At 39.2% G+C, this 22632-nt stretch overlaps 1 protein-coding gene across 1 annotated transcript in view; it reads right to left on the bottom strand.

Annotated features, from left to right (window-relative positions):
• LOC136864016 (RING finger protein 44) overlaps nucleotides 1–22632 on the bottom strand; it is a 344632-nt gene that overhangs the window by 160836 nt on the left and 161164 nt on the right. Inside the window, exons 7-8 of the mRNA XM_067140516.2 lie at nucleotides 14068–14311; nucleotides 3612–3779 (exon numbers count right to left, since the gene is read on the bottom strand). Coding sequence (XP_066996617.2) covers nucleotides 3612–3779; nucleotides 14068–14311 — 412 coding nt within the window. The remainder of the gene's footprint in view (nucleotides 1–3611; nucleotides 3780–14067; nucleotides 14312–22632) is intronic.

Raw genomic sequence — 22632 nt, 5'->3', positions numbered from 1 at the left:
TCAAGCATCAAAAATTGCATTGGAAGTGGCCAAGTTCTGGGCAAATGAAATATAGCAATTATAACTGTGTACAATATGTACGTTTCTGATACGATAATAATAATAATAATAATAATAATAATAATAATAATAATAATAATAATAATAATAATAATAATAATAGTCGCTGATAACAAGAGCCAAACTATCTTTCTTACAGTAGGGTCTTGGGACACAAAGTATTTCTCTTGCAACTATTTCCTCAAACTGTTATTTCATCATGCTGAAGGACACAGGCCGAACAAGGAAAAATTCTCCTAAATCTACATCATGCAACCTTGAATCTCAACAACAATTTCTGAATTCTGGCTTGGTTTTTTTGAAAATGTCAGCACCCATCTACTCTACGTAGTGTCATGATGACACTGCAGTGGGAGATTTCACCCTATCAGTAGGTGGCTATCTGAGACTTTTCCATGAGGCACTGAAGAAAGATGAGGGGAAGAACTACAATGTAATTCAAACATGTGACAGACAACCAAGTGGGAGTGATTTTCACTCCTATATATGAATTACCCATTCCATGGTGCCTTAGTTCTCACTATCTCGATCACTTAGCACTTGTCATACTGATTAACTTTCTGGGACTGCTTGCAGTCAGTATTTCTAGTAAGGAATGGACCGACCTTTAAATCAAGACTTGTTAATCCTTGTTCCAAGTACAGTTAGAATTTGATATATATTTACGGAGTTCCATAACTTGGAAGAATTCCTATCTGGTATTCTCTCCATAAAAACATACCCATGGTGGTTTATATATCAGGGCTGATATTCTTGCAATGATTATTGGCATAATAGGAAGTGATAAAGTTAGCCAAGACATCGTTTAATTAGTGAATGATGCACTCAAGTGGCAGGACTGGTATCAAACTGGCGAGATGACCCACTCTACTACAGATGACCGCAAGGAATCCGCAACCACAGAAGGAGCCCAGATGAGAGAAGCTACAATATTGGCAAGCCTTTATGTAAATCTATGCAAATCTCTGAGTTTTTATTTTCAATCTTTAATTAAAGTCAAATTTTAGTTCTAAGTCATTCCATTTTTAATTTCAATCAATCACTGTTTTTGGTTCTTTTGAAATTCAATCAAATCACGTTAATTCTCCTTGTTTTCCTCTCAAAAAAAACACTTGATTAGTGTCTCATCACCCCACCCCTGGGAAATTCAAGGGTCTATTTATAAATGTCTCAGAGCCGTGTGCTCTGGATTGGTGCCCATTCTCTCTAGACAGAGTTCATGCAAAATTAGACTGAGAAACAATGGATGTTGTGTTAATCAAAACTTTTTTTTTCTCGTCACAATAAGGATGTATAGAACTAGCACCGATAGAGCGCACTGCTGTTGTACTGGGTAAGCGCAATGCGCTCTTCATTTGTCTCCTGTGTACTCATGCTGCTAAATATCCGGTTGTTTAAATTATTTTCATGACTATGCCGAGCTATTGCAGTGTTCCTCTTTGCAAAAATGAGGGAAGCCCATTTTTGTTTCAACAGTTTCCTCAAAATAAAGCAATGAGGAAGAAATGATTACATGCTATTAGAAGGAAAAATTTCAGTGAGAAGAATCTGACCGAAAATATTAAAGTGTGTTCCCATTATTTTCAACCAGGTGAATTCACGAAAACTGTTGGGTAAGTGCAATTTACGAAGGGAAATAATTCCTATTTTCTACCTATAAACTGATTAGGCATTTTGATTACAACCACCGAATTTATGAGTTTGTATTTAAAGGTGAGAGAGCAAGATTAAAACCGAGCACTGTTCCACTGTTTTTTCCATGGACCATGAACACAACAAAAACAAGGAACTAGGCCTTAACTTTGGAATCCATAAAACTACTGTTGGTAGAATATTTAATGTTTGGATTAATTTCATGTACAGCCAATTTAAAGAGTTGAACATTTGGCCTGATAGAAAAAAATGTCCTTGAAAACAGCCCCCTTGCTTTTAGACAGAAATATCCCTCAACTAGAGTTATAACTGGTGCAAATGAGATTATAATAGCAAAACTTGTTCCAAGGGCAAACATTCCTCTTTCATAGGGGTAACTGGCCTCAACCATTTGGTAGGGGGATGCTCTAAAGTTTATAAATTTTGGCTGAATGTTTCTGAACACTGAATAATATCAGTCTTGGGTAAGTGCTCTAATACATAGCTTACAGCTGCAATATGCTTACAACATGCCTTGGGGCCTGCTCCAGCAAAACATTCACATTCTCCTCCTATGTCACCAGGTACTCCTAAAATAAGCTTCACACTATAGGTCTTATGTTTTGTGTCTCGGATTTCACAGCACTGCTTTTCAGAATTTCACCTGATTGAAATTAACCTTTTATAAACAAAACAAACTTTTCACTGAAAAGTCTGTATCCAGCATAACACAATGATTTGTAGTTGGAAACAAGTGCTCCATCTATTTCCGATTTTCTAAATACGAAATAATCCATCAAATGCAAATTTGTGATAGTGATCTTCACCTTATGGCTGATGGTCAAATCTTCAAAGGAACCGGCACTGGGAAACTCAAGAAATCCACATGCCTTGGTGGTGGACAAGGCAGTATCTGCAGTTTCATGTAAGCCATCAACCTTTACAAAATACATGAATCGAAGTCTATAAGCAAGGGGAGCAAGTGCGTATTTAAATCTCTATTTATGATTTAAATCTTTTGGAGGTTTATTTATATATTTATCAATGTACAATACTCAAGTAATTGTAATCTTTAGGAAAAGGCATGCTGACTCCTATTCATTACTTGGGTAATAACCCGTGTTAGAATTTTGTAATTACCACTGCACTCATTCTTCCTTCCTCCCGCTAGTTTTAGCGTCTCTGGTCCGTAGCTCATTTTGCAGCTGTTTAACGCTTAAATGCTGAAAATCATCCGTAATATACTAGGGATATACCTATACAATTAATTAATAGTCTTGGAGTACAATCAGAGAAGATAAAATCAACTTTAGCCCAGAAAACTGTCACATTCTATACATTACTCGCAGCTGACTGGGAGAAATGTAAGGCTATCACCTTGCACTTACCTGGTACTACACAAGCGCTATCTGGCGCAAACTTTCTCTGCCTACATTCCTATTAGCATGCAAGTGAGTGGCAAGTCTTCTGGGCATATCACAGTCAGTCAGGTGAAGATTACGCTACCTCTGCTCCCCAGAGGCAATACACTGGTGAAAGATCCATCATGATACAAGAAAGAATTAATGGCTACACAGAATTCAAGAGCCATTCAAGGCATCTGAATGTCAGGGCAAAACCTGGGAGCATTCCATTCATGCAAACTGGCTAATATCCAGTCCTGAATCATGCGGGATAATACAACTCCACACACTTGATGAGGAATGTTTTATGGAAGCATTTAAACACATTTTATTGACCGACTGGAACCAAATAGCAATGTCTGATTTGACACAGTATCTGTAAGATACCTAGTTCATAGACATCATAAATATCAACATGTGATACCTCTGTTCTGTCAAAGGTGACAACTGTGTGTCATTGTCTACATCAGTGCAGGAAATTTTAAAGGCTCAAGTAAAATACATTTTCTTCTTTACCTGAGGCTGTAAATGATGTGGATGGGCATAGTGAGTCGTGTGCACAGAAGGAACAGTTAATGGACTCTGCTGCGAAGGAAAGCCCGCAGGTTGAGGCTGCGTCAAATACGAAGCATATGACTGAAGGTGGTGGTGGTGCTGAGGAATGCAGTTATCAAACTGACCCACCTAAAAGAGAAAGGTTATATGGCATCAAAATGATTAAGATGCTTGTTTAAAGGGACCTAACATCTAGGTCATTGTCCCCTAATAGTACAAGAAATGACAAATTATAATTTAAAATAACCCACTGACTAGGATTTTAAAAATTATGATGATGAAAACTACTATGAATTAAAAATATTCAGTGGATCTAATTTATAATGCCTTACTTCCCTACAAAATGATCTGAAAACATATTAAAATATAAAACATTGAAGTTAAGCATTGCCTTTAAAAGGAAATCACGTAATTCAGTCAAATTAAAAGAAAAATTTTAAAAATACACACATAAATAGAAACTTAGAAAATAGAATAAAAATGTAGTAAAACAAATTATAAATGAAAAACAAATAGGAACTTCACTTTTATAAACAACAAAACAAACCATTATCCCTCAAATGAATGACGAGGTCTACTGACTGATCGCCATCTCTAATGTTATTTGTTTTACATCTCACTAACTACTTCTACAGTTTTCGGAGACACTGAAGTGCTGGAATTTAGTCCCACAGCAGTTCTTTTATGTGCCAGTAAATCTACAGAAACGAGGCTGACGTATCTCAGCACCTTGAAATACCACCGGACTGAGTCAGGATCGAACCTGCAAAGTTGGGGTCAGACGGCCAGCGCCTCAACAGTCTGAGCCACTCAGCCCAGCGCTCGCCATCTCTTTGAATGGGGGAGATGGTACTTGGTAGTTACGGTGTAGATTGGCCAGGTCCGCGTACTTTGGTCAGATGACCACCGCAAATACACACCGAGGGGGCAAGGGCTTCTCCCTTCAGTAAGTAGAGTGTGTTGCTATACCACAGCCGATCTGAAGGCGACTATACCACTGCTTCTCTCCAAGAAACTCAAAGGGAAGTCTTCAATACCTTCGTAGTTCCATTCATTATCCTCAGCTTATTTGAAAGAGGGGTGGCCTGCTGCTCCAGCTCCCAATAGGATATTAGCAAATATATCAGCTGAGAATGAGTATCATTGGCTGGAACCTTGTACGGCAACGGGAGCAATGTGACCATCTCCTAACTTATTTCTTGCTATACCCATTTGGCTTGAAAACCACAGAAAAGTTGTTCTGGTGCTAACCCTCCAACACCCAGCCAGCAGGTCATGGATCAACTGCACCAGAGGATACAGCAGAAAACTTGTATCAACAGATTGTAATGATTTGTTAAAAATGAAGCCATGTTTTCCAGTGTTGACTTAGTTAAATGTATGTTAGTGTGTGTTTTACAGATATGTTTATAGTGTTTTAATTTACATTGTATTTGCTGTGTGTTTGACAGACTGAAAAGCCTTTGTTACATTTTACAGATTGTAATGAGCTCAAGCAGTCAGTATACAGCAGAACGCGCTGACGTTCACTGGACAGCAAGTACCGTAGAGATTCAAATATAGCATAGAGCTCTGCTGTGTACACTCTATAGGTTTATTATGGTAATGGAAAAAGAAACCTCTTATAATCCACAATAAACATACAGCCTAATTTCGCTTCTGCCCTCAAATCATCTGTGTAAGTAACTAATGAACCTGGATACCGGCTAACAAAGGACAGGACGAGCCTTCAATAAATGGAGGGGACCATGATCACTCTTGGGCCAGAACGCAGATCCAGGATGATTTCGGGTCGATGTATTAACACGGAGGTACCTTACTTGGCCGTCTAACAAGACAAGGAACTGAAGGTACATCAACCTGAAACCCCTATCAAGCGTATACCAACTGGCAGCGTTGTTCGTGGATAAGCAACATACAGCAGACAGTTTCTATTGCGCAATATGCAGGGATAGTTTAGGTGAAGTGGCATCTGTTGCAAATTCACAGCACAGAGCAACAGCATTTGCTGGCGCCTCAGGTGTAAACGGGGCACACCAATTTCAGTGAGCAGGCTAGCAATGGGGTTTGTACGGATTGCTCCAGTTACCAACCTAACTCAACTGTGGTGGATGCTATTCAGTTTCACAAAAACACTTTACCTTGCTAATCCATTTGCTGCACTGCCATAGTCTAATCTGAATAAAGTATGTGCCATCACAGGAGCACCATATGTTCTGCCACCTTCACAGCACCACTAAGAAACTTCAAAATATTCAGTTTCTTAGCGTATTTGACTTTTAACTGATGCAGGTGCAGTTCTCACAACCAAACTGATTGCATGACCTTGAATAGTGGAGGTAGATATTACAACCTGTGGAACAGTCCACTAGATTAGAATACAAGAAATGACATTATTAAGTCACTGTCTGCAATGTATGCGCTAAGAATCTGATGCAGTTAAGGTATGTAATGATATTAAAAAATTTGGATAGCAGCAGCAATTCCCAATATATTCACCATTGGACATTCCTTTGTGCAGTTCTTGATTTTGACATAATATCCCACTCCTGAAGCTCTCCACTCCATTTGACTCAAAAGTGAATTTTTATTAATATTGTTACACGAAAAAAAAAAAAAGTGACATTGAAATATAACCAGCATTGATAAACAGAAAAACTTTGCAGTACCAACGAGGAAGTGAGGAGAATACTACAGTCAGTTTACACTAGGGGACGAATCAGTTTCAGTATGATGCAAGTGTAATGGACTAGTATAACTAGTAAACAATTCTCTAACCCATGGGTAAATAATGGAAATATCGAGCTTGATAATATAATAATAAAATTAATATATGATTATTATTATTATTATTATTATTATTATTATTATTATTTGTGAGATGTGGCTACGAAGTAGTTTACGTATATTAGTATTATTTACGTAGATCTGTACAGACTGTTTAGTATTAATCGTGACCGTATTATTTGCGATGTTATGTCATGAAACATCTACTGTATGTATATTAACACGCGAGAGGTCGCGGGAAGGCAAATTGCTAACGCTTAATATTTTCCTGAGCTGCTATTTTCCTTTTGGCAGTGAATGCTCTGTTAACAATATAAATATGTACCCTGTTCAACTGTCTTTCAACCAGTACTAACATAATTACCCAGTAAAAATATTTTCTCAATGTAAAAAAATAATTTCTTTGCAATATCTGGTGAAATTACGCGAGTTTTCAAAGAGCTCCGAGAGGTCATGCATGAGCAAATTGGCCACAATTCAAGTCCAAAATGTATTCTGAAAATGAAGTACAATATTTAAAAGAAAGTACTGCACAAAGTTATAAAAAAATTAAAAATAAAATAAAAATTACAGAAAATAAATTTTGTTGAATAATTCTTTTCGATGCTGGATAACAGTTCTAGTCTGTGTCCACGACTTCATCTGCACATCGTGTACAGGTTGCTTTGGTGTGCTCTTTAAAAAGCAGAATTCAGCAGGAACTGGATGTTACACACACGTCTCTTCTCTTACAGGCTACGTCTTTAATTGTGGACTACTCCAGTGGCATCAATGCCTCATTTTTTCGCCTGGCCGGGTGACTGCTCACCTTTAATTCTCGCACCCCGCCGGCCTCAAAAAAGCATATCGGCCTGACACCACAGAGCTTTTCATCCCTTAATTAACTTTCAGACTGAAAGAGAACTGCGTATCCTGGGTGTTCACAGCGCCTCCAGGTAGGTCCTTCTTCATTGCAAATCCGAAATGCTCTTCTTATGGGTAGTCCTGCCTGGCGGAGTTCGTGGGCTATGGCATCAGTTGGTATTCTGGGGTTCACACCTTGCACGACGCAGCTGTAGGTGCTATTGTGATCGGGCGGCGGTGATGGCGGTGTTGGGCTTGCTGTATCGGCTGGAGTACAAGTGGTAGTTTCCTTGGCAGGAGGCTGGAGCGCATTCTGAGGACTTAGTTAAGGGGGCGGTGAGAGGAAACGTCCTAAGAGGGGAGGGGTGGGACATGATTGTGGCGGTTGTAGGAACGTTGGGGGAGGGATGGGACATAACTGTAGTCGTGGTCGGGACGGTGGGGGGGGGGGGGGGAAGATATGGACAGAAGTGGTGGTGGTGGTAGGGAGAGAACTCGAAGTCTGCTGCTGCAGCAGGGGCAGGTCTCTTGAAGGTGGAGCTGTTGATCTGTCTGGTAGCTGAGCCAGGATGTACGGATGCGTAGGCTTGGTCCTATAGTGACGGCCACGGATATTTACTCCTCTGTCTAGGATGTACTGGAAATCATCCGCCTCTCAAATTTCAAGTGCTTAAAGCAATAGTTACAAGTTCCCATGGGAGAGTAATTTAAGATTTTAAAGTACTTACTAATCAAATTGTTTTATCTAAGCTATTTTAAAGACAGCTGAAGATGACCACTAAGAGGTCGAAACATGTCCTGTATATGATAATGTTTATATGATTCTGCCAAAAGGCAAAAAATAAAGTATCGATTAGGTGGCGTTTTAAATTAATTTGTTTAATAATTTGTTGATCATCTGAGTAGTCGGAGAATTTTTATACGCCGTTATTGGACGCAGTAAGGGTGCATTTAAATTTATGGCGCACCAACGTGGAACACTAAGAGAAAGAACAGAAATAATTAAAGTTTATAGTGGGCAACAAAGAGAAAGGAGAGAAGAGAAAGTTAAAGAAGAGAAGACAGAGTTGCCATTGGAAAAAGAGAGATGCCATAGAAACTTGGATTGCCTATTAAAAAGAGGAGACTGAGAATAAAAGTTAGTGCGTCCACTGCGAAAATAAGAAGAGGAGGCAAGAAGAGACAGGAGAGATTACTTGTAAAGATGATATAGAATGAATTTGAAATTTCATAAAATAGGATTAGATACTGATATCGTTAGAGATGGTTGATGAATACAGAGTATTTCTAATGATCACACTGAGGTGAGCTAACATGAGTAGACCCTAAATTGTTTCGATTCAGGATTGGTTTGATCCAAGTTGCCGCATTTATCTCTATGAAAGTCCACCTATTTACAAATAAGGAAGAGTTTGTTAATTTATTAGAATATAAGTGTAAACTTAGTTATAAGTAGATATAAATGAATAGAGAATAATTTAGGAAGATTTTAGAGTTTGTTAGGATATTAGAGAAACAATACTCAGATTTAAAGGAAGAAATCGTGGCGAATCAAGTCAGATCAATTGGAGCAATATCAAAAAGGACAGGAAGAGGAATTCCAGAGAAGAGATGAAGCAATAAAGAACAATCAAATAGAAATAAAGAAAACAAGAGGGGAACAGAAGGGAATATTAGAAATTCTACAAGAAATGATCAGGATGAAAAGCAGCAAGAAATGATCAGGAAGCAGGAAGAAAAAACAGCAGGAATTGAGGAGATGAGAAGGGAAAGAAGGGAAGATCAAAATAAAGAGGAAGAGAGAATCAGGGAAATTGTTGGAAACATAAAAGAAGAATTCCAACAAAGACAGGAAGAACTGCAGTAGAAGCAGATATAGGAAATAAGAAAAATGTAGGGGAGAGAGAGAGAAATTGTAAAAATTGAAAATGGAGGAATTAGAGTAGAAATTTCAGAAATTAAGAACGACCTAGTGAATATGCGCATGAAAATGATCTAAATTATGGAGACTAAAAATAAAGAATTTTAAGATGAAATAAACAAAATTAAGGAAGGGTTATCTGAAAATTGAAATGCCATTCAAAACCTGAAAGAAGAGGAGATGAAAAGATTAACAGATAATATTGAGGGGCTAAGAATTACTTCTCAGCAGAGACAGGAACAATATCAGGAGAAGATAGCTAAGTTAAAAGGAGGAATTAGACTACTAATAGATCAATGGAAGTAAATTTTATAGCAGCTAGAGACCAAATAGCAGATAAGATAGTCATAATCAAGGGGGAAATGGAGCATAATAGAGATGAGGCTAATCAGAGAATAGATAAGGCAGAATAGGGATTGAAGCAAATCAGAAAGTAAATACAGGAGATACAGGTGGAACACCAGACAACAAGATCTGTAATATCAAGTTATAATGAAAAGCAGAAAGCAATCAAATAGCAAATTAATGAAAGAGACGTCGACGGGAACAGCAGAGTCGAACCAAAATAGTAATGATATAACATTCGGAAGCAATAACAATGGTAACCCGGCGATAATAAATATTATCAAAACATATGATGACAGGCCCAAACACTTCAACAATTCCACAACATTATCACCAAAGCAGTTCTTAAAGAGAGATGGAAGAACATTTCCGAGAAAATAGAGTCCCAGAAGACTGAAAAGCACTTGGACTCAAACGCACATATTTGGTATCAAGCATTTAAGTACAGCTTTCGCGGTTACGAAGAATTCAAGATTGAATTTTTAAGACATTTTTGGAATCCAGAAACACAGCAACAGTTAAGAACAGAGTTGTACTCTAGAAAATATACCGCAACAGGACAAACTCAATTCTGTGACTACTTTTCATACCAGTTCCAAACGTTCCAAGACCTATATGCAGCACTGAGTGAGCTGGAAGCAGTCAAAATTATACAAAAACAATTCCCACCTGAGATACAAAGACTATTGGCAGCTGCTAATGTCGAAACAGCAGTGGACATGGAGAATATCCGAAGACAGCTGGATAGGACTTCAACACACCCGACAAGCCGAACTACGCGAAACCCGAATATGGAAGAAGCAATAAATACCATAGCGCAAGGGAATAAAAATAACCATGAATCGAGGGGACCAAGAAACAATTCAAGAGATTATGGTAGAGGAAGAGAAAAGGAACAAGAAAAATGTAATTGTAGATGGAATAATGATTCAGGCAGAAGGTATAGTCAAAATAACAGATTCGTACCATATCGCAGAACGAATAAGAGATTCAGAGGAAATAGAAATCGATATCATTATCGCGGAAGGCCAAGATACGAACAAAGGCAAGGACAAAATTATAAGGAATATGCTAACAGAAGATACACTCACGGTGATGCTAATGACGACTTTGAAAAAAATATGGAATCAATATGCTGCCAATAACCTCGTACAGTGTGGCTTTCAGTTTTGTTAAGTGACAAAGAATTCTATTATAAACAGAACTATGAGCAAGGTGTAAATCTGACAAGATTTAAATGCACATACTGAAAATAACATTGTTAAACCAAAGTGAACAAAGCAAACGAACATTAAGGATTTCTTCAAGAGCTTTACTAGTTTTACTAGAGATTGCAACATGTACATATTGATTTGACATACCTGCCAACTTTACAAAACCAAAAATCAGGAGATTTAGATTCAAAAATCAGGAAAAATCGGGAGGAATCAGGAGATACAACTGCTCCAAAATGCTTATTCTGCATGTCTTGCGCAATACAGGAATACTGTGGTAGACTCTATTATAACACTTATTGTCTCAAAACACGACTGTTTCTATACGAGGCTACAAGGCTCTCTCTATTCCCTCACAGGAAGTATGTGAGATAATCGCTGTCTGATATGAACTCGTGCTCCACACGTGTGAATCAGACATGCACTTTATTTAGCAAATTCATACATTAATATATTGCATCACGCACCCGCATGACTATGCGAGCGCAATGTTATTTTTATCAAGTAATAAATTGAAATTCGCCAGAATTGTCTCCAAATGGCTCCTAAAATTTCTAGAAAAGTCACTACTTGCTATCTTTGAAATTCTCCCACTAAATTACTTAAAAGGACTCCAAATCTAGCGACTAGTCTCTAGAATCGACTAGACTGATGTGAACGAACACAAACATAGCACGCGAGAACGAGAGATGACAATCTATATACGCGTCGCGATATACAGGTATCAATAAACATCGCACATTCGCGCGCATTTCTCGAATTAATAAACGTCGATATATCATTCGGAAGCGGCCAACGAGCCGAGGACTTCCGGTCACTTGCGTAAAAAGCTGAAATGGTAGGATTTGAAAACAAATGTTTAAAGTTCACCAAAAAAGCTAAAATCGGGAGAAATAATAGAATAATCAGGAGGCGGGTAAAACTGTCGAAAATCGGGAGTCTCCCGCCTAAATCGGGAAAGTTGGCAGGTATGATTTGATGTTTCAATAATAATAATAATAATAATAATAATAATAATAATAATAATAATAATAATAATGTTAATGGCTTTACATCCCGCTAACTACATTTACGGATTTTGGAGATGCCAAGGTGCCAGAATTTAGTCCTGCAGAAGTTCTGTTATGTGCCAGTAAATCTACCGACACGAGGCTGACGTGTTTGAGCACCTTCAAATACCACCGGACTGAGCCAGGATCGAACCTGCCAAGCTGGGGTCAGAAGGCCAGTGCCCCAATCGTCGGAGCCACTCAGCCCGGCGATTTTAAGTTTCAAAAACTTGCATGTTGTTCTTAATTTTAACACTGTAAATGGCAATAGTATACAGTGTGCTAAATAGAAGTTTCCATACAAATGCTTTTGTCTGAAACAAACACAGCTGCAGCTGCACATCTACAACTTTCTCATGCGAGTACAGTGCAGAACATTGTACAAAACCATATACAATTACTTGCAAGAGTTTTTGAACGCATACAATACATGGGTTGTTGTGTTCCAACTTATGTTTGATGGTACCGGTTTCATACCCTATCTCGGGTGGATCCCCTTCATAACTGACAATATTTTCGGTCCCGAAGGTGTCCGTTACAGAGGTTTTACTGTAGTAATAATAATAATAATAATAATAATAATAATAATAACAATAATTGTACCGGAGGTAAACCCGCCCCATGCATTTAAAACTAGCGCCTTGTAGAAGGCCCTCTAGATCAGGATATCTGAAACTCATTTTGGAAATAGTGTGAACATTTCTCAACAATGTCTCTACTACCAACTTATGTTATGCCCTCTGGGGTGAAAATGAACTATTAAAATTCAGGATACATTTTGTGTGTTAAGGTTTCTTAAACTGGAATGTTTAGCGTTTGTTTTTGATGTTCAAAAGTTATCAACACTTCTATCTCTTCCCACCAACTTAAGGAGTTAGCCAAACAAAAATTCTGTACATTTATTTATTCACCAATGATAAAATTTTGATATCTATTTGATTCAAAATGAAAACTGGAGGTGTGTCAGGGCCTTGGCCCAAAGTTTTCTGGAACCTTCCCCTCTGCTATAAAAGCTGGCAAATTTTGGACCAGGTTGTCTCGGTGATCGCTCCTGTCTAGAGTGTGTATGTAACGGAGGTAGGGGTAAAGGCTTCCTTGCCCATCTTTGGGAGGTCCACCAGCTCAAGCTAATGGCAGTTTCGGCTTAACCATGTGATAGTCTTTGAAAGCTAGCTCGAGTGGAAGGTTTCAAATCTGTAGTAGTATTGTAACTTTTATTTTTCGAACTTTAAATGTAAATTTCAAACTAGTCTAAAGAACTTAACCAAAATCAGGGAATAGAGAGTGATGTACCCTCTTGTATTCCCTCTCAACTTGTTCTTGAGGTGACTATCATTTTGTAACCTTTAAAATCTATCTTGTGATTTCTGTAACTTAAATATTTTCCTCCATCTAGTCACCTCCGTAGTATAGGCTTAGCCTCTAACATCAGGCTATAAGCCCAAATAGGATTTTAAGTGGTTCATGTTAATTTCAAGGAGTGCAAGTGTTTGCTTCCTTCCCATTTTGATTTGCAGCCATTAACTTGAACCTTTTGTTTTATCAAAGGCCATGTAGAATGGGTACTCGTTACCCATGTTAAACTCTATTTCATTAATTCCATGTTAAAGATATCAGACTGTTGAGCAGCTGACAGTAGGTAAGGGTTATTCTGCCCGAAGGCAGGTCCGAACCTCCGCAGAGGTGTTCCTGAGCCGGAGTTTACGTGCGGTAGGGTGGCCAGTTCCTTTCTGCTCCTCCATTCCCTTACCCCCAACCAACAGCGTGTGGCAACCCATCCAACTCCTGACCACGCCCAATGTTGCATACTGTTAAATTTTGTTAAATGTAGGTTGTGCCTTTGATAGGCCTGGAAAGTGCGAATCCTCAAAAATATACTCCTAATGTATAAATCTGTAGAGCAAAGATGCTCTTCCACTGAATAAAAATTGGGAGATCCATCTCTTTGATTATTGATTGAAAGGAGAAGTAGTGCTCAGGTAAAATTGTTCCTCAAGCTTACAAGCTAAATTTTTGTACCTGATTTATTACCTACTTAGCAAGTGTAAAATTTAAAATTTGAAAAGAAAAAAAAGTAGAGAAAAAAAATATAGAGCCAATTTTAAAGTTTTAAAATAATCTTCTGACTCATATCCACCCATTCATGCCTGCACCTTCCTTCACCTCTGCGTTCCACAGAATTTCCTGGAATAATAATAATAATAATAGTAATAATAATAATAATAATAATAATAATAATAATAATAACAGCAACTTACTTGACAGCTGGGTGGGAACTGTGTGCAGGCACACGCGTAGACACCATGAATTTGGCACGGTTGTGGTGATGTTGGGCATACAGAGATGTGCGGTGCCGAATATAGCGATAAAGGATGAGACAGTGTCATGGGGATGGACACAGGCACCTGGTTCACATCCATCATCACAGCAGGCTGATGAGATACTCCAGTCTGGCTCCATAATGGACCACAATCTCTATACCGTGTTCTTCTAATGGGAGGACTAGAAAGCACCGAAAACAACACATTTTATAAAAATTGTGAAAGCATCATTAAAAAAAAATCATAAAGATACACATGGAAATGCATCAAAGAATACTCACTGCATATTTATATATATATTTATTACATTGCCTAAAAAAAAAAATGAAGCAACCAGAAGAAATGGTCTTATGTCAATAAAACTCTGTACACTTCACACCATCAGCAGGTATGTAGATGATTAGAGTTTCAATTCTCTGAGACAGGCAGAAAGGCCACAAGAGTGCATTACTGCTGTTCAGTTTAGTGTTGTTACCAGGCCTGGTAGGGTATACAAGGAGCGTGAACAGTGTGGGATGATGAGTGATCACTGAACGACAAGGAGATGCCGCGTACTTGTGTGAGACAGCATTATCGCCACCACCTAAGAGTTTGACAGGGGCCTCATTGTGGGCCTCCATTTGGCTGGCTGGTCGAATCGTGCAATATCCAGATCTGTAGGGCATTCACAAGTGACTGACTCGATGTTGGACTGCATGGGAATGTGAGGGCAGGCATCGTCAAGTTTCTGGTCGGGCTCGCCTGACCACCACAAGGGAGGATCACCATATTGCGCACCAAGCACATCATAACCCCTTCACATCTGTACCTGCCATCCAAGAACAATGGACACTAACATTCTGTGTCGTCCCACACCATTGATCGGAGACTAGCAGCAGCCGGACTAGGGAGTTACTGTCCCACGCGTAGGCTGACGTCAACACCACAACACAAACGGCTGCGTTTAGTATGGTGCAGTGACTAGGAAGTATGGACTGCTGATGAATGACATCTCGTATGTTCAGCAATGAATTGCGGTTCTACACTACCCTGCATGACCAAGTATTGTGGTGACCTGGGGAGAGGTTGCATTCATCCAAGTTTTTGGAGACGCACAGCGGTGTTACTCCCTGAATGGGTCTATGTTCCCTCTATCCCTCTGGCACATTTACAACATACACCCGTTCATCACCAAGAACAGCTCGAATTGTGTCTGGAGAGAATGCATTGGAGAAAGAATTGGAAAGCAGTGGGATTCAGTGATGACAAACATTTCTGTTTCGAACAAAGTGATTGCCATGTTCTCGCCCATAGTCATGAGGGTGAAAGGGGAAAATCCATCGTGTTTATATCAGTCATTCAAGACCCACACTTGGAATTACAGTATGAAGCAGTGGAGCCAAGCACGTCTAGTATTCATTTAAAGGGCAGTGGAAAGTGCTTTATACATAAACAAATTTGTCCATCTTGTCCTATCATATCTGGAACCAGTCTTACAGCAGGACATGCACTGCCATAATGCACAGGCAACACAGTAAGTTCTACATGCTATACGCCTCCTACCCTGGGCTACAAGGCTGGATCTAACACACACAGAGTACGTGTCAGACATAAGGAGGCACACGAGTCCTACCCTAGGAACGATCTTCGTACAGGTACACCAAACTGTACAGTGAGCCTGGGATTCTGGACCTAAGATAAAGATTCAGCTCTTGTATGACAAGTTACATTGCTGGATTAGCTGCTGAACGGCCATTCAGGGTGGTTACACTTGTGCTTGCGATGTCTACCATACGCTATTCCAGCACCCCGTCTTAGATGTTCTGGATCACAGACTCCATGTTTTGAGTAACACCACACACCAGCAACTTCTTCCAGTGTACTAACTTTCAAACTGATACATGTATTACAGCTAGGTGCTCAATGCATTTCCACTGTTTATTTCTCAGCATATCATTCACAAACAAATGCCAAACATTGCTATTATAACACAAGTTATCAAACCACAGCATATAATTTTGACATTCACAGGTAAATTATTACTGCATGATACAACACATCATCACTCCTTAAAAAGATAAAAAACCATTAGAATATTCTTCTTTTGTTATGAAAAATCCACACTCATTATGCATGTTAAATACTAATGAAGATCTTCTCAAAATCCTTTGTGTATAGCAAGCACAGAGAATTCAGTACAATACAGCCCCATATGTTCAAGGTTCCACGTAATTTGAGCTGGTCTTACGAATATTGATCTCTTACAAAATAAAGTAAAACCCTGTATATACATTTCTGAAGTACATTTTTCATTTACCATGCACATACATAACGAAACCTGCTCCCCACATCACTACTACAGATCAACATGTAACTTTCAGATAATTTTTTAGGAGTCTGCATGCTGTTTCTTTGTTCATCTCTTCACTAATCGAGATCACACGTCTGAGATTTTAGACTTTCTGTCAGAAAAATTACAGACACCCAGCAACTGCTGCTATTAAAAACAAATCAGTGGCAGACTGACTTATTGAAAACAGTTGCACATGCACCTGTATGTTACTCCTAACCGAAATCAATGTTTCAAACAATGAAATGATTAATGAACCGCTGACGACAATGGTGACAAAACATTGCCTGAAGAGAGACTGTGCCAGTGATGACGCACACCTAGGGTTTGGCAGTGCTATACGCAGAATTCCATTAAGTCAAGTAGCGAAAGAAAGTTACACTGACTGACAATACTTCTTGGAAGATGGCTCGAAACTGCTGCTCAAAAACGATGCTGAATTTTAAGACAAAGGAAAATTTCCTTCAAATTTATGTTTCTTTTTAACTAAGTAATATTAAACCCATATCTAACAACTAACAAGACACCCGTGCTTCGCTACGGTATTATACTGAAATTTATAGTTGAATGCTTAACGTTTTATATATAATCCACCAAAATTCACGATCTGACTCGTTTTCTGAGAGATTACGGCAATGTTCCTCCATTTTTCAATCTTTCTTTCCAGCAATCGATTTCGTACTTCACGGGCTAGGTCCAGGTACTCCTTTCGGTCAGTTGGGTCCCTTAATCTTTGCCATCTTTTCCTATAAGCATTTTTAACATGGATCAAATCCTTGAGGAGATCCGGTGTGGTGTCTTGTGTGCCTTGGCAGTACTGAACCCGCGGCCGGACTGCATTCGTAGTCATTACCTGCATGTGTACCTAAGATGGATCGAATTGGTCACCCATGCGCCATAGCTTCCCCTTGTAAGAGAATGTTTATCAGGTTGGGGATACTAAGTTGGAACCGGTAGATCGTTTCAAGTATATAGAATGTGCATTCTCACAGGATGGAAGTATAGCAAGCGATACTGAATCGAGGTGCAGCAAAGGTGATGTGGTGTGCTTGCAGTTGCAATCAACATTATTCAGCAGGAAAGAAGTCTGCTCCCAGAAGGAACAGTCTTTACACCGGTCTGTTTTCACATTAACTTTGTTGTACAGAAGTAAATTTTGAAATGATTTAAATATCACCATCATCCTCAATCATCTGCAGTTTCCAGCTGCTGACTGGGTCTGCTTGGAACAAGCCTCTTCCCCTACCACTTCTCCCTCCTCACTCTTGCCTAGTGCTGCACTCCTTTTATCCACAAGTCTCTGTCTGTCTGTCTTATGGTAGTTCTGTTATCTACATTTTGTGCATCCTCCTAGGTATACTTTCCTCTGTCACTCTCTTCATGTGTCCACACTAAGTCCAGATCCCTCTATCCTGTTCTGCAGTGGCTCTTTTACTATATCTCTAACCTTCTCATTTTATCCATTTTTCTCACTCCTATTCCTGCTTCTCAAATTTCATTACCTGTATCCAGTTACAGCTCTGCTTCATTACCCAAGTTTGTTGCATACGTCAAAATAGATATAGTATGTCCTTTTGTATCACTCTTGCTTCTCTGAAGGATATCATTGCTCCAAGCAAGGTTTCCAACATGCTCTCCCTTGCCTTCCACGCATGATTATTTATTTGCGATTTCTTCCACTTTCCTATATGATACCAGGTACTGGAAACACTTCCATCCTAAGCTGTTCCCCTGAAAACATTATCCCTCTGATAGACCTTTCCTTTCAGGTTGCAATGACAATCTTACAGTTTTTGGCATTAAATTTCATTCCATACTTCACCTTATCTTCCCATGCATCTGACTGTTCCTGGATATCCTCATTCTTTCCCCCCAGATTAACAAGTCATCTGCAAACATCGTCACTTTCTTTTTTCTTTCCCCAATTTTCCTTGCCACTTTTGTCATTTACTCATCTATTACTACAATGAAGAGCAAAGTTGACAGAAATATTAATCTTAAGCCACATTTTCGCTCAAACCAGTCTGTTCTGTCTCCTACTTTCACATGACTGACACTCCTGTGTAATCTTCCTCACTCATTCTAGTGTCTGCTTCCTGACACTTTTTCTCTGCAAGGCTTCCCATACTTTGTTTCTGCACACACCATCAATTTCTTTCTCAAAGTCCAAGAAGGCCACCAGTAGATCTTTGTCCTGCACATGACACTATAAGGTCTGCTGTGGACCTTGCTGATCTGAAGCCATACTACTCTTCTCTTAGCCTTTCTTCTACCCTATTTCTGACCCTATTTTCCAGAATCTTCTCGAACAACTTTGGGCAGCGACAAACCAATGTGATTCCCCTAGAGTTTTTAAAATCTTTCTCATTCCCCTTCTTGAAGATTGGTATGATTATAACTTCTTCCACTCTTCAAGGGTCTTCTCCTTCCATACTACTTTTCAACACATGATGGAGCTACTGTTTCCCTAACTCTCCTACTGCCGTCACTATCTCAATGCTCACGTGGAGATTTCCCTACGTTCATCTTGTCCAGTGCTACCTCCACTTCTAAGTTTTTCCTATTTCCAGGTTTCTGCCTTCCTACATACTTTCCTCCTCAATGCATCCTTCTGAGTTTAGTGAATTTCCAAGATATTCCATCCACATTCCTTTGAGTTTCTCTTTTTCCTGCACTATACTCCATACTAATCTATCATTACAACATGGTACATTTTTTAAATTTCCTTTGCTGTTTTCTTCTATCACGTTTGTCCTATTTTCCATCAATTTTTTATTCTCTGCTATGACCTTTTTTAGCTCTCTCTTTTGTAATCTTATATTCTTGTCTTGTCTCCATTGTCTTTTTTTTTTACGTCGCACCGACACAGATAGGTCTTATGGCGACGACTGAGCAGGAAAGACCTAGGAATGGGAAGGAAGCGCCCGTGGCCTTAAGGTATAGCAACAGCATTTGCCTGGTGTGAAAATGGGTGTCCTCTGTTGAAACCACATTCAAAGCTTTATTCTTCTTAAATGCCTCTCTTGACTCATTCCACAATGGGGCCTCCTTGCATCTTTTGTAGTTACTAGTTCTCCCACAAAATTCCTCTCTAGCTTTTCCTAATGTCTTCTTGAATCTTTCCCATTCTTTCTCTTCTGCTTTTGTGTCATCTCTCAGTGAATCTTATTTTTCCCTTGTATTCTTCCTTGGTTTTCTTCTTCAGTTTCCATATTTTTTTTTAGTCTTCCTTGATTCTTGTCCTCTTTCTTTTCATCATTGTCCTCAGTTTCATTACAAGTAGTTGGTGGCCGCTATCTATGCCTCTGATGGTATTATCTGTACATCTGTAACACTCTTCATTTTGCAGTAGTAGAGCATATAATCCACAATGGATTATGTAAACATAAACATTCCAAGTTTTTAAGAGAAGTTTCCATCTTACATTGTTTTAGCATTTATACGTGAAATTAGAAAAGGAACATCATTTGTACAAAAATTTTATTTTAAGTAGGAGAAAAAATTCCTTCGTGTAATTTAGTTTAAACAGAAAACAATAATAATATACAAGCATCTTCAATTATCTGCTGTAATTGTACACACACTAGTACAATTCAATTGCACAAGCGAGAATGATGGTTATCAAACGAATACATGAAACATAATATTATGACCCTTGCACACCTAATAAATTAAGATTTGTTAGAAAAGAGCAATGTTTCCCAGATCATATACTGAATAACTTAAAATATTTTCAACTCTGCAAGTTTCATGGCAAACCACGCAATATTTCACTGATGATGCTTGTTTTAAGGGGCCTAACATCTAGGTCATCAGCCCCTGATGGTACGAAATGAGACTAAATGCAATGACAAAATAAAATCCAAAATCCTTCACTGACCAGAACTAAAAGCGTGAGGACGAAAAATGAATGGATGGATATGAATTTAAAACAATCAGTGGAGCCGACCCGCAATGCCTCAGTCTCAGAAACTGACGGAAAACAATAGTAATACTGACCAAGGGACTGCTTCTATAGCTCAATACTGAATCGATGATGCTTGCAAGTTAAAGGGGTCCAAAATATAGGTTACCGGCCTCTCATAAAGGTACTTATCGCTTGGACAGTAGAACCATGGTATTTGTCATGGTGTGGTACTAATCAAAAGTATCTTAGACTTGCGCTATTCCACACATTATGGTACTACTCACAGGTAATGAAATTCGCACATGTAATACAGACCTATGGTGTTTTGCACATAGCGGCGCCATTTACAGGCAATGCAAACCTACGGTTTTCATCACATAAGTGCACTAACCACAGGGACTTACTATCCCGTGGTGTTCCTTACATAGTGAGTACTAATCATAGGCAAGCCAGAACCCTGGTGTCGCTCATATAGTGCTACTAATCACAGGTACCGTAAAAGCCTGACCGCATGATGCTCCTGCATGCTACTAATCACAAACCTATTTGGTACCTAACATAGGTGGTACTACGCGCAAGTAATAGCGACCCATGGTGCTCCCCGCGTGATGGTACTAATCTCAAGTAGTTTCATGGTTCTAATCCAATCATCCCTTGGTCACCACATTTAGTCACCTCTTACGACAGGCAGGGGATACCGTGGGTTTATTCTTCGTCTGTGTCCCCCACCCACAGGGGGTTGTGTGTTTGGTCCGCGAGAGGTATTTTATTTCCCTCAAGTCAGCCGGCAAGCCAGTTAGGACCCTCCTAACCGCCACCTGGGACGTGCCACGTGGGAGTATCACCTCTCCCCCTGCTATGCCAGCGTAGTAGGTTCGTGGCATTACCGTATTTCACGGCATAATCGTCGCCACCGCGTAATCGTCGCATCCTTTATTTTCAATACAAAAATCGGACTTTAAACCTTTAATTACATAATCGTCGCACGTCCAAATTTTGTTCACTAATCTGGTTAAAAGGTAAATGGAACTGCAACGTAAGTTGCACATGAATGCGCAATTTAAATACGTGTATGGTTTATGGGCAATTTGGCAACACAGTCACGTTTGCGACATGTTGCACAACGTATAAATAAATAATACCGGTATACTGTATGTACGACGCATGGCTTACCGGTAGACTATCGGCAGTTTGACAACGTGGTCGCGAGACAGTGTACTATTTATTAACCACCTACATATTATGAGTTCCCATTTGAAATACGTAAGGCTGTAAGTTATCGCTTATCGGCAACGTCGCCAGGAAATACCGGCTAGGTAGGTTGAATGGACCTCGAACCAGTCCTCAGATACAGGTAAAATTCCCTGACCCGGCCGTGAATTGAACCCGAGGCCTCCGTGTAAGAGGCAAGCACGCTACCCCTACACCATGGGGCCGCCTCCTGTGTTATTGCGCACGAAGTGAAATCCAAGACGATAACGCAGATTTCCACGGAATTATTCAGCCGAATTATTTACGATGTCTCAGTTGTCATCGCTAGACTCTTATCTTACTACTACGTCATAAGTGTCCGGGCATGGGATGAAAACTTTTATCCAAGCAGTCAAGATAATTATTATCCAATGCTATTAAAGTTTTATTTTATAAACTCGTCAGTAATGTAATGTAAAATCATCAATAACTGGGAAGAAATATTAACCTAATTACCGTATGTTTAAAAGAAATTGAAAAAAATGAATGTTTGTTACTGACGTCTCGGAATACAGTCAACTATACAGTAGATCTACACTGCGCTAGCTAGAGCTCCGGTTTGCGAGCTTTGCGCAAGCGCAGTAGTGTGTCGCAATCAACGAGCTAAACTGATAAATTGTTGCATGCTTCCTTGCTGCCTAACAGTATTGGCTGCTCTGGAATGGACAGATCACAGATGCATTTATTTGTTTCAGATTTACGTGATTACTGTAGACATGTGTGCGTGAGAATTTAAGTTTTTAATTTGTGTTTTGGGTGTTTGCAGAAATAATTTGTTTTAATAGTGAACAATTATGGAAAGTCATTTATATCGCAAAACATTAACGTGTGAAGCATTTATAAGTGATTATGGGTAAATATAGAAACTATTCTGCGGGCTTCAAGCTAAGCGTAATTGCCTTCGCTGAACAGCACGGGAACAGAGCTGCAGAAAGAAAATTTTCTGTGAGTGAAAAGTTGGTGCGTGACTGGCGGAAAGTAAAAAACAAGCTAAAAAGCACAAACCCTTCTAGAC

The sequence above is a fragment of the Anabrus simplex genome, chromosome 2 (genome assembly GCF_040414725.1).
Source record: "Anabrus simplex isolate iqAnaSimp1 chromosome 2, ASM4041472v1, whole genome shotgun sequence".
NCBI lineage: Eukaryota > Metazoa > Arthropoda > Insecta > Orthoptera > Tettigoniidae > Anabrus > Anabrus simplex.
The sequence above is the reverse complement of the archived record's forward strand: the minus strand, read 5'-3'. Positions and strand labels throughout refer to the sequence as shown.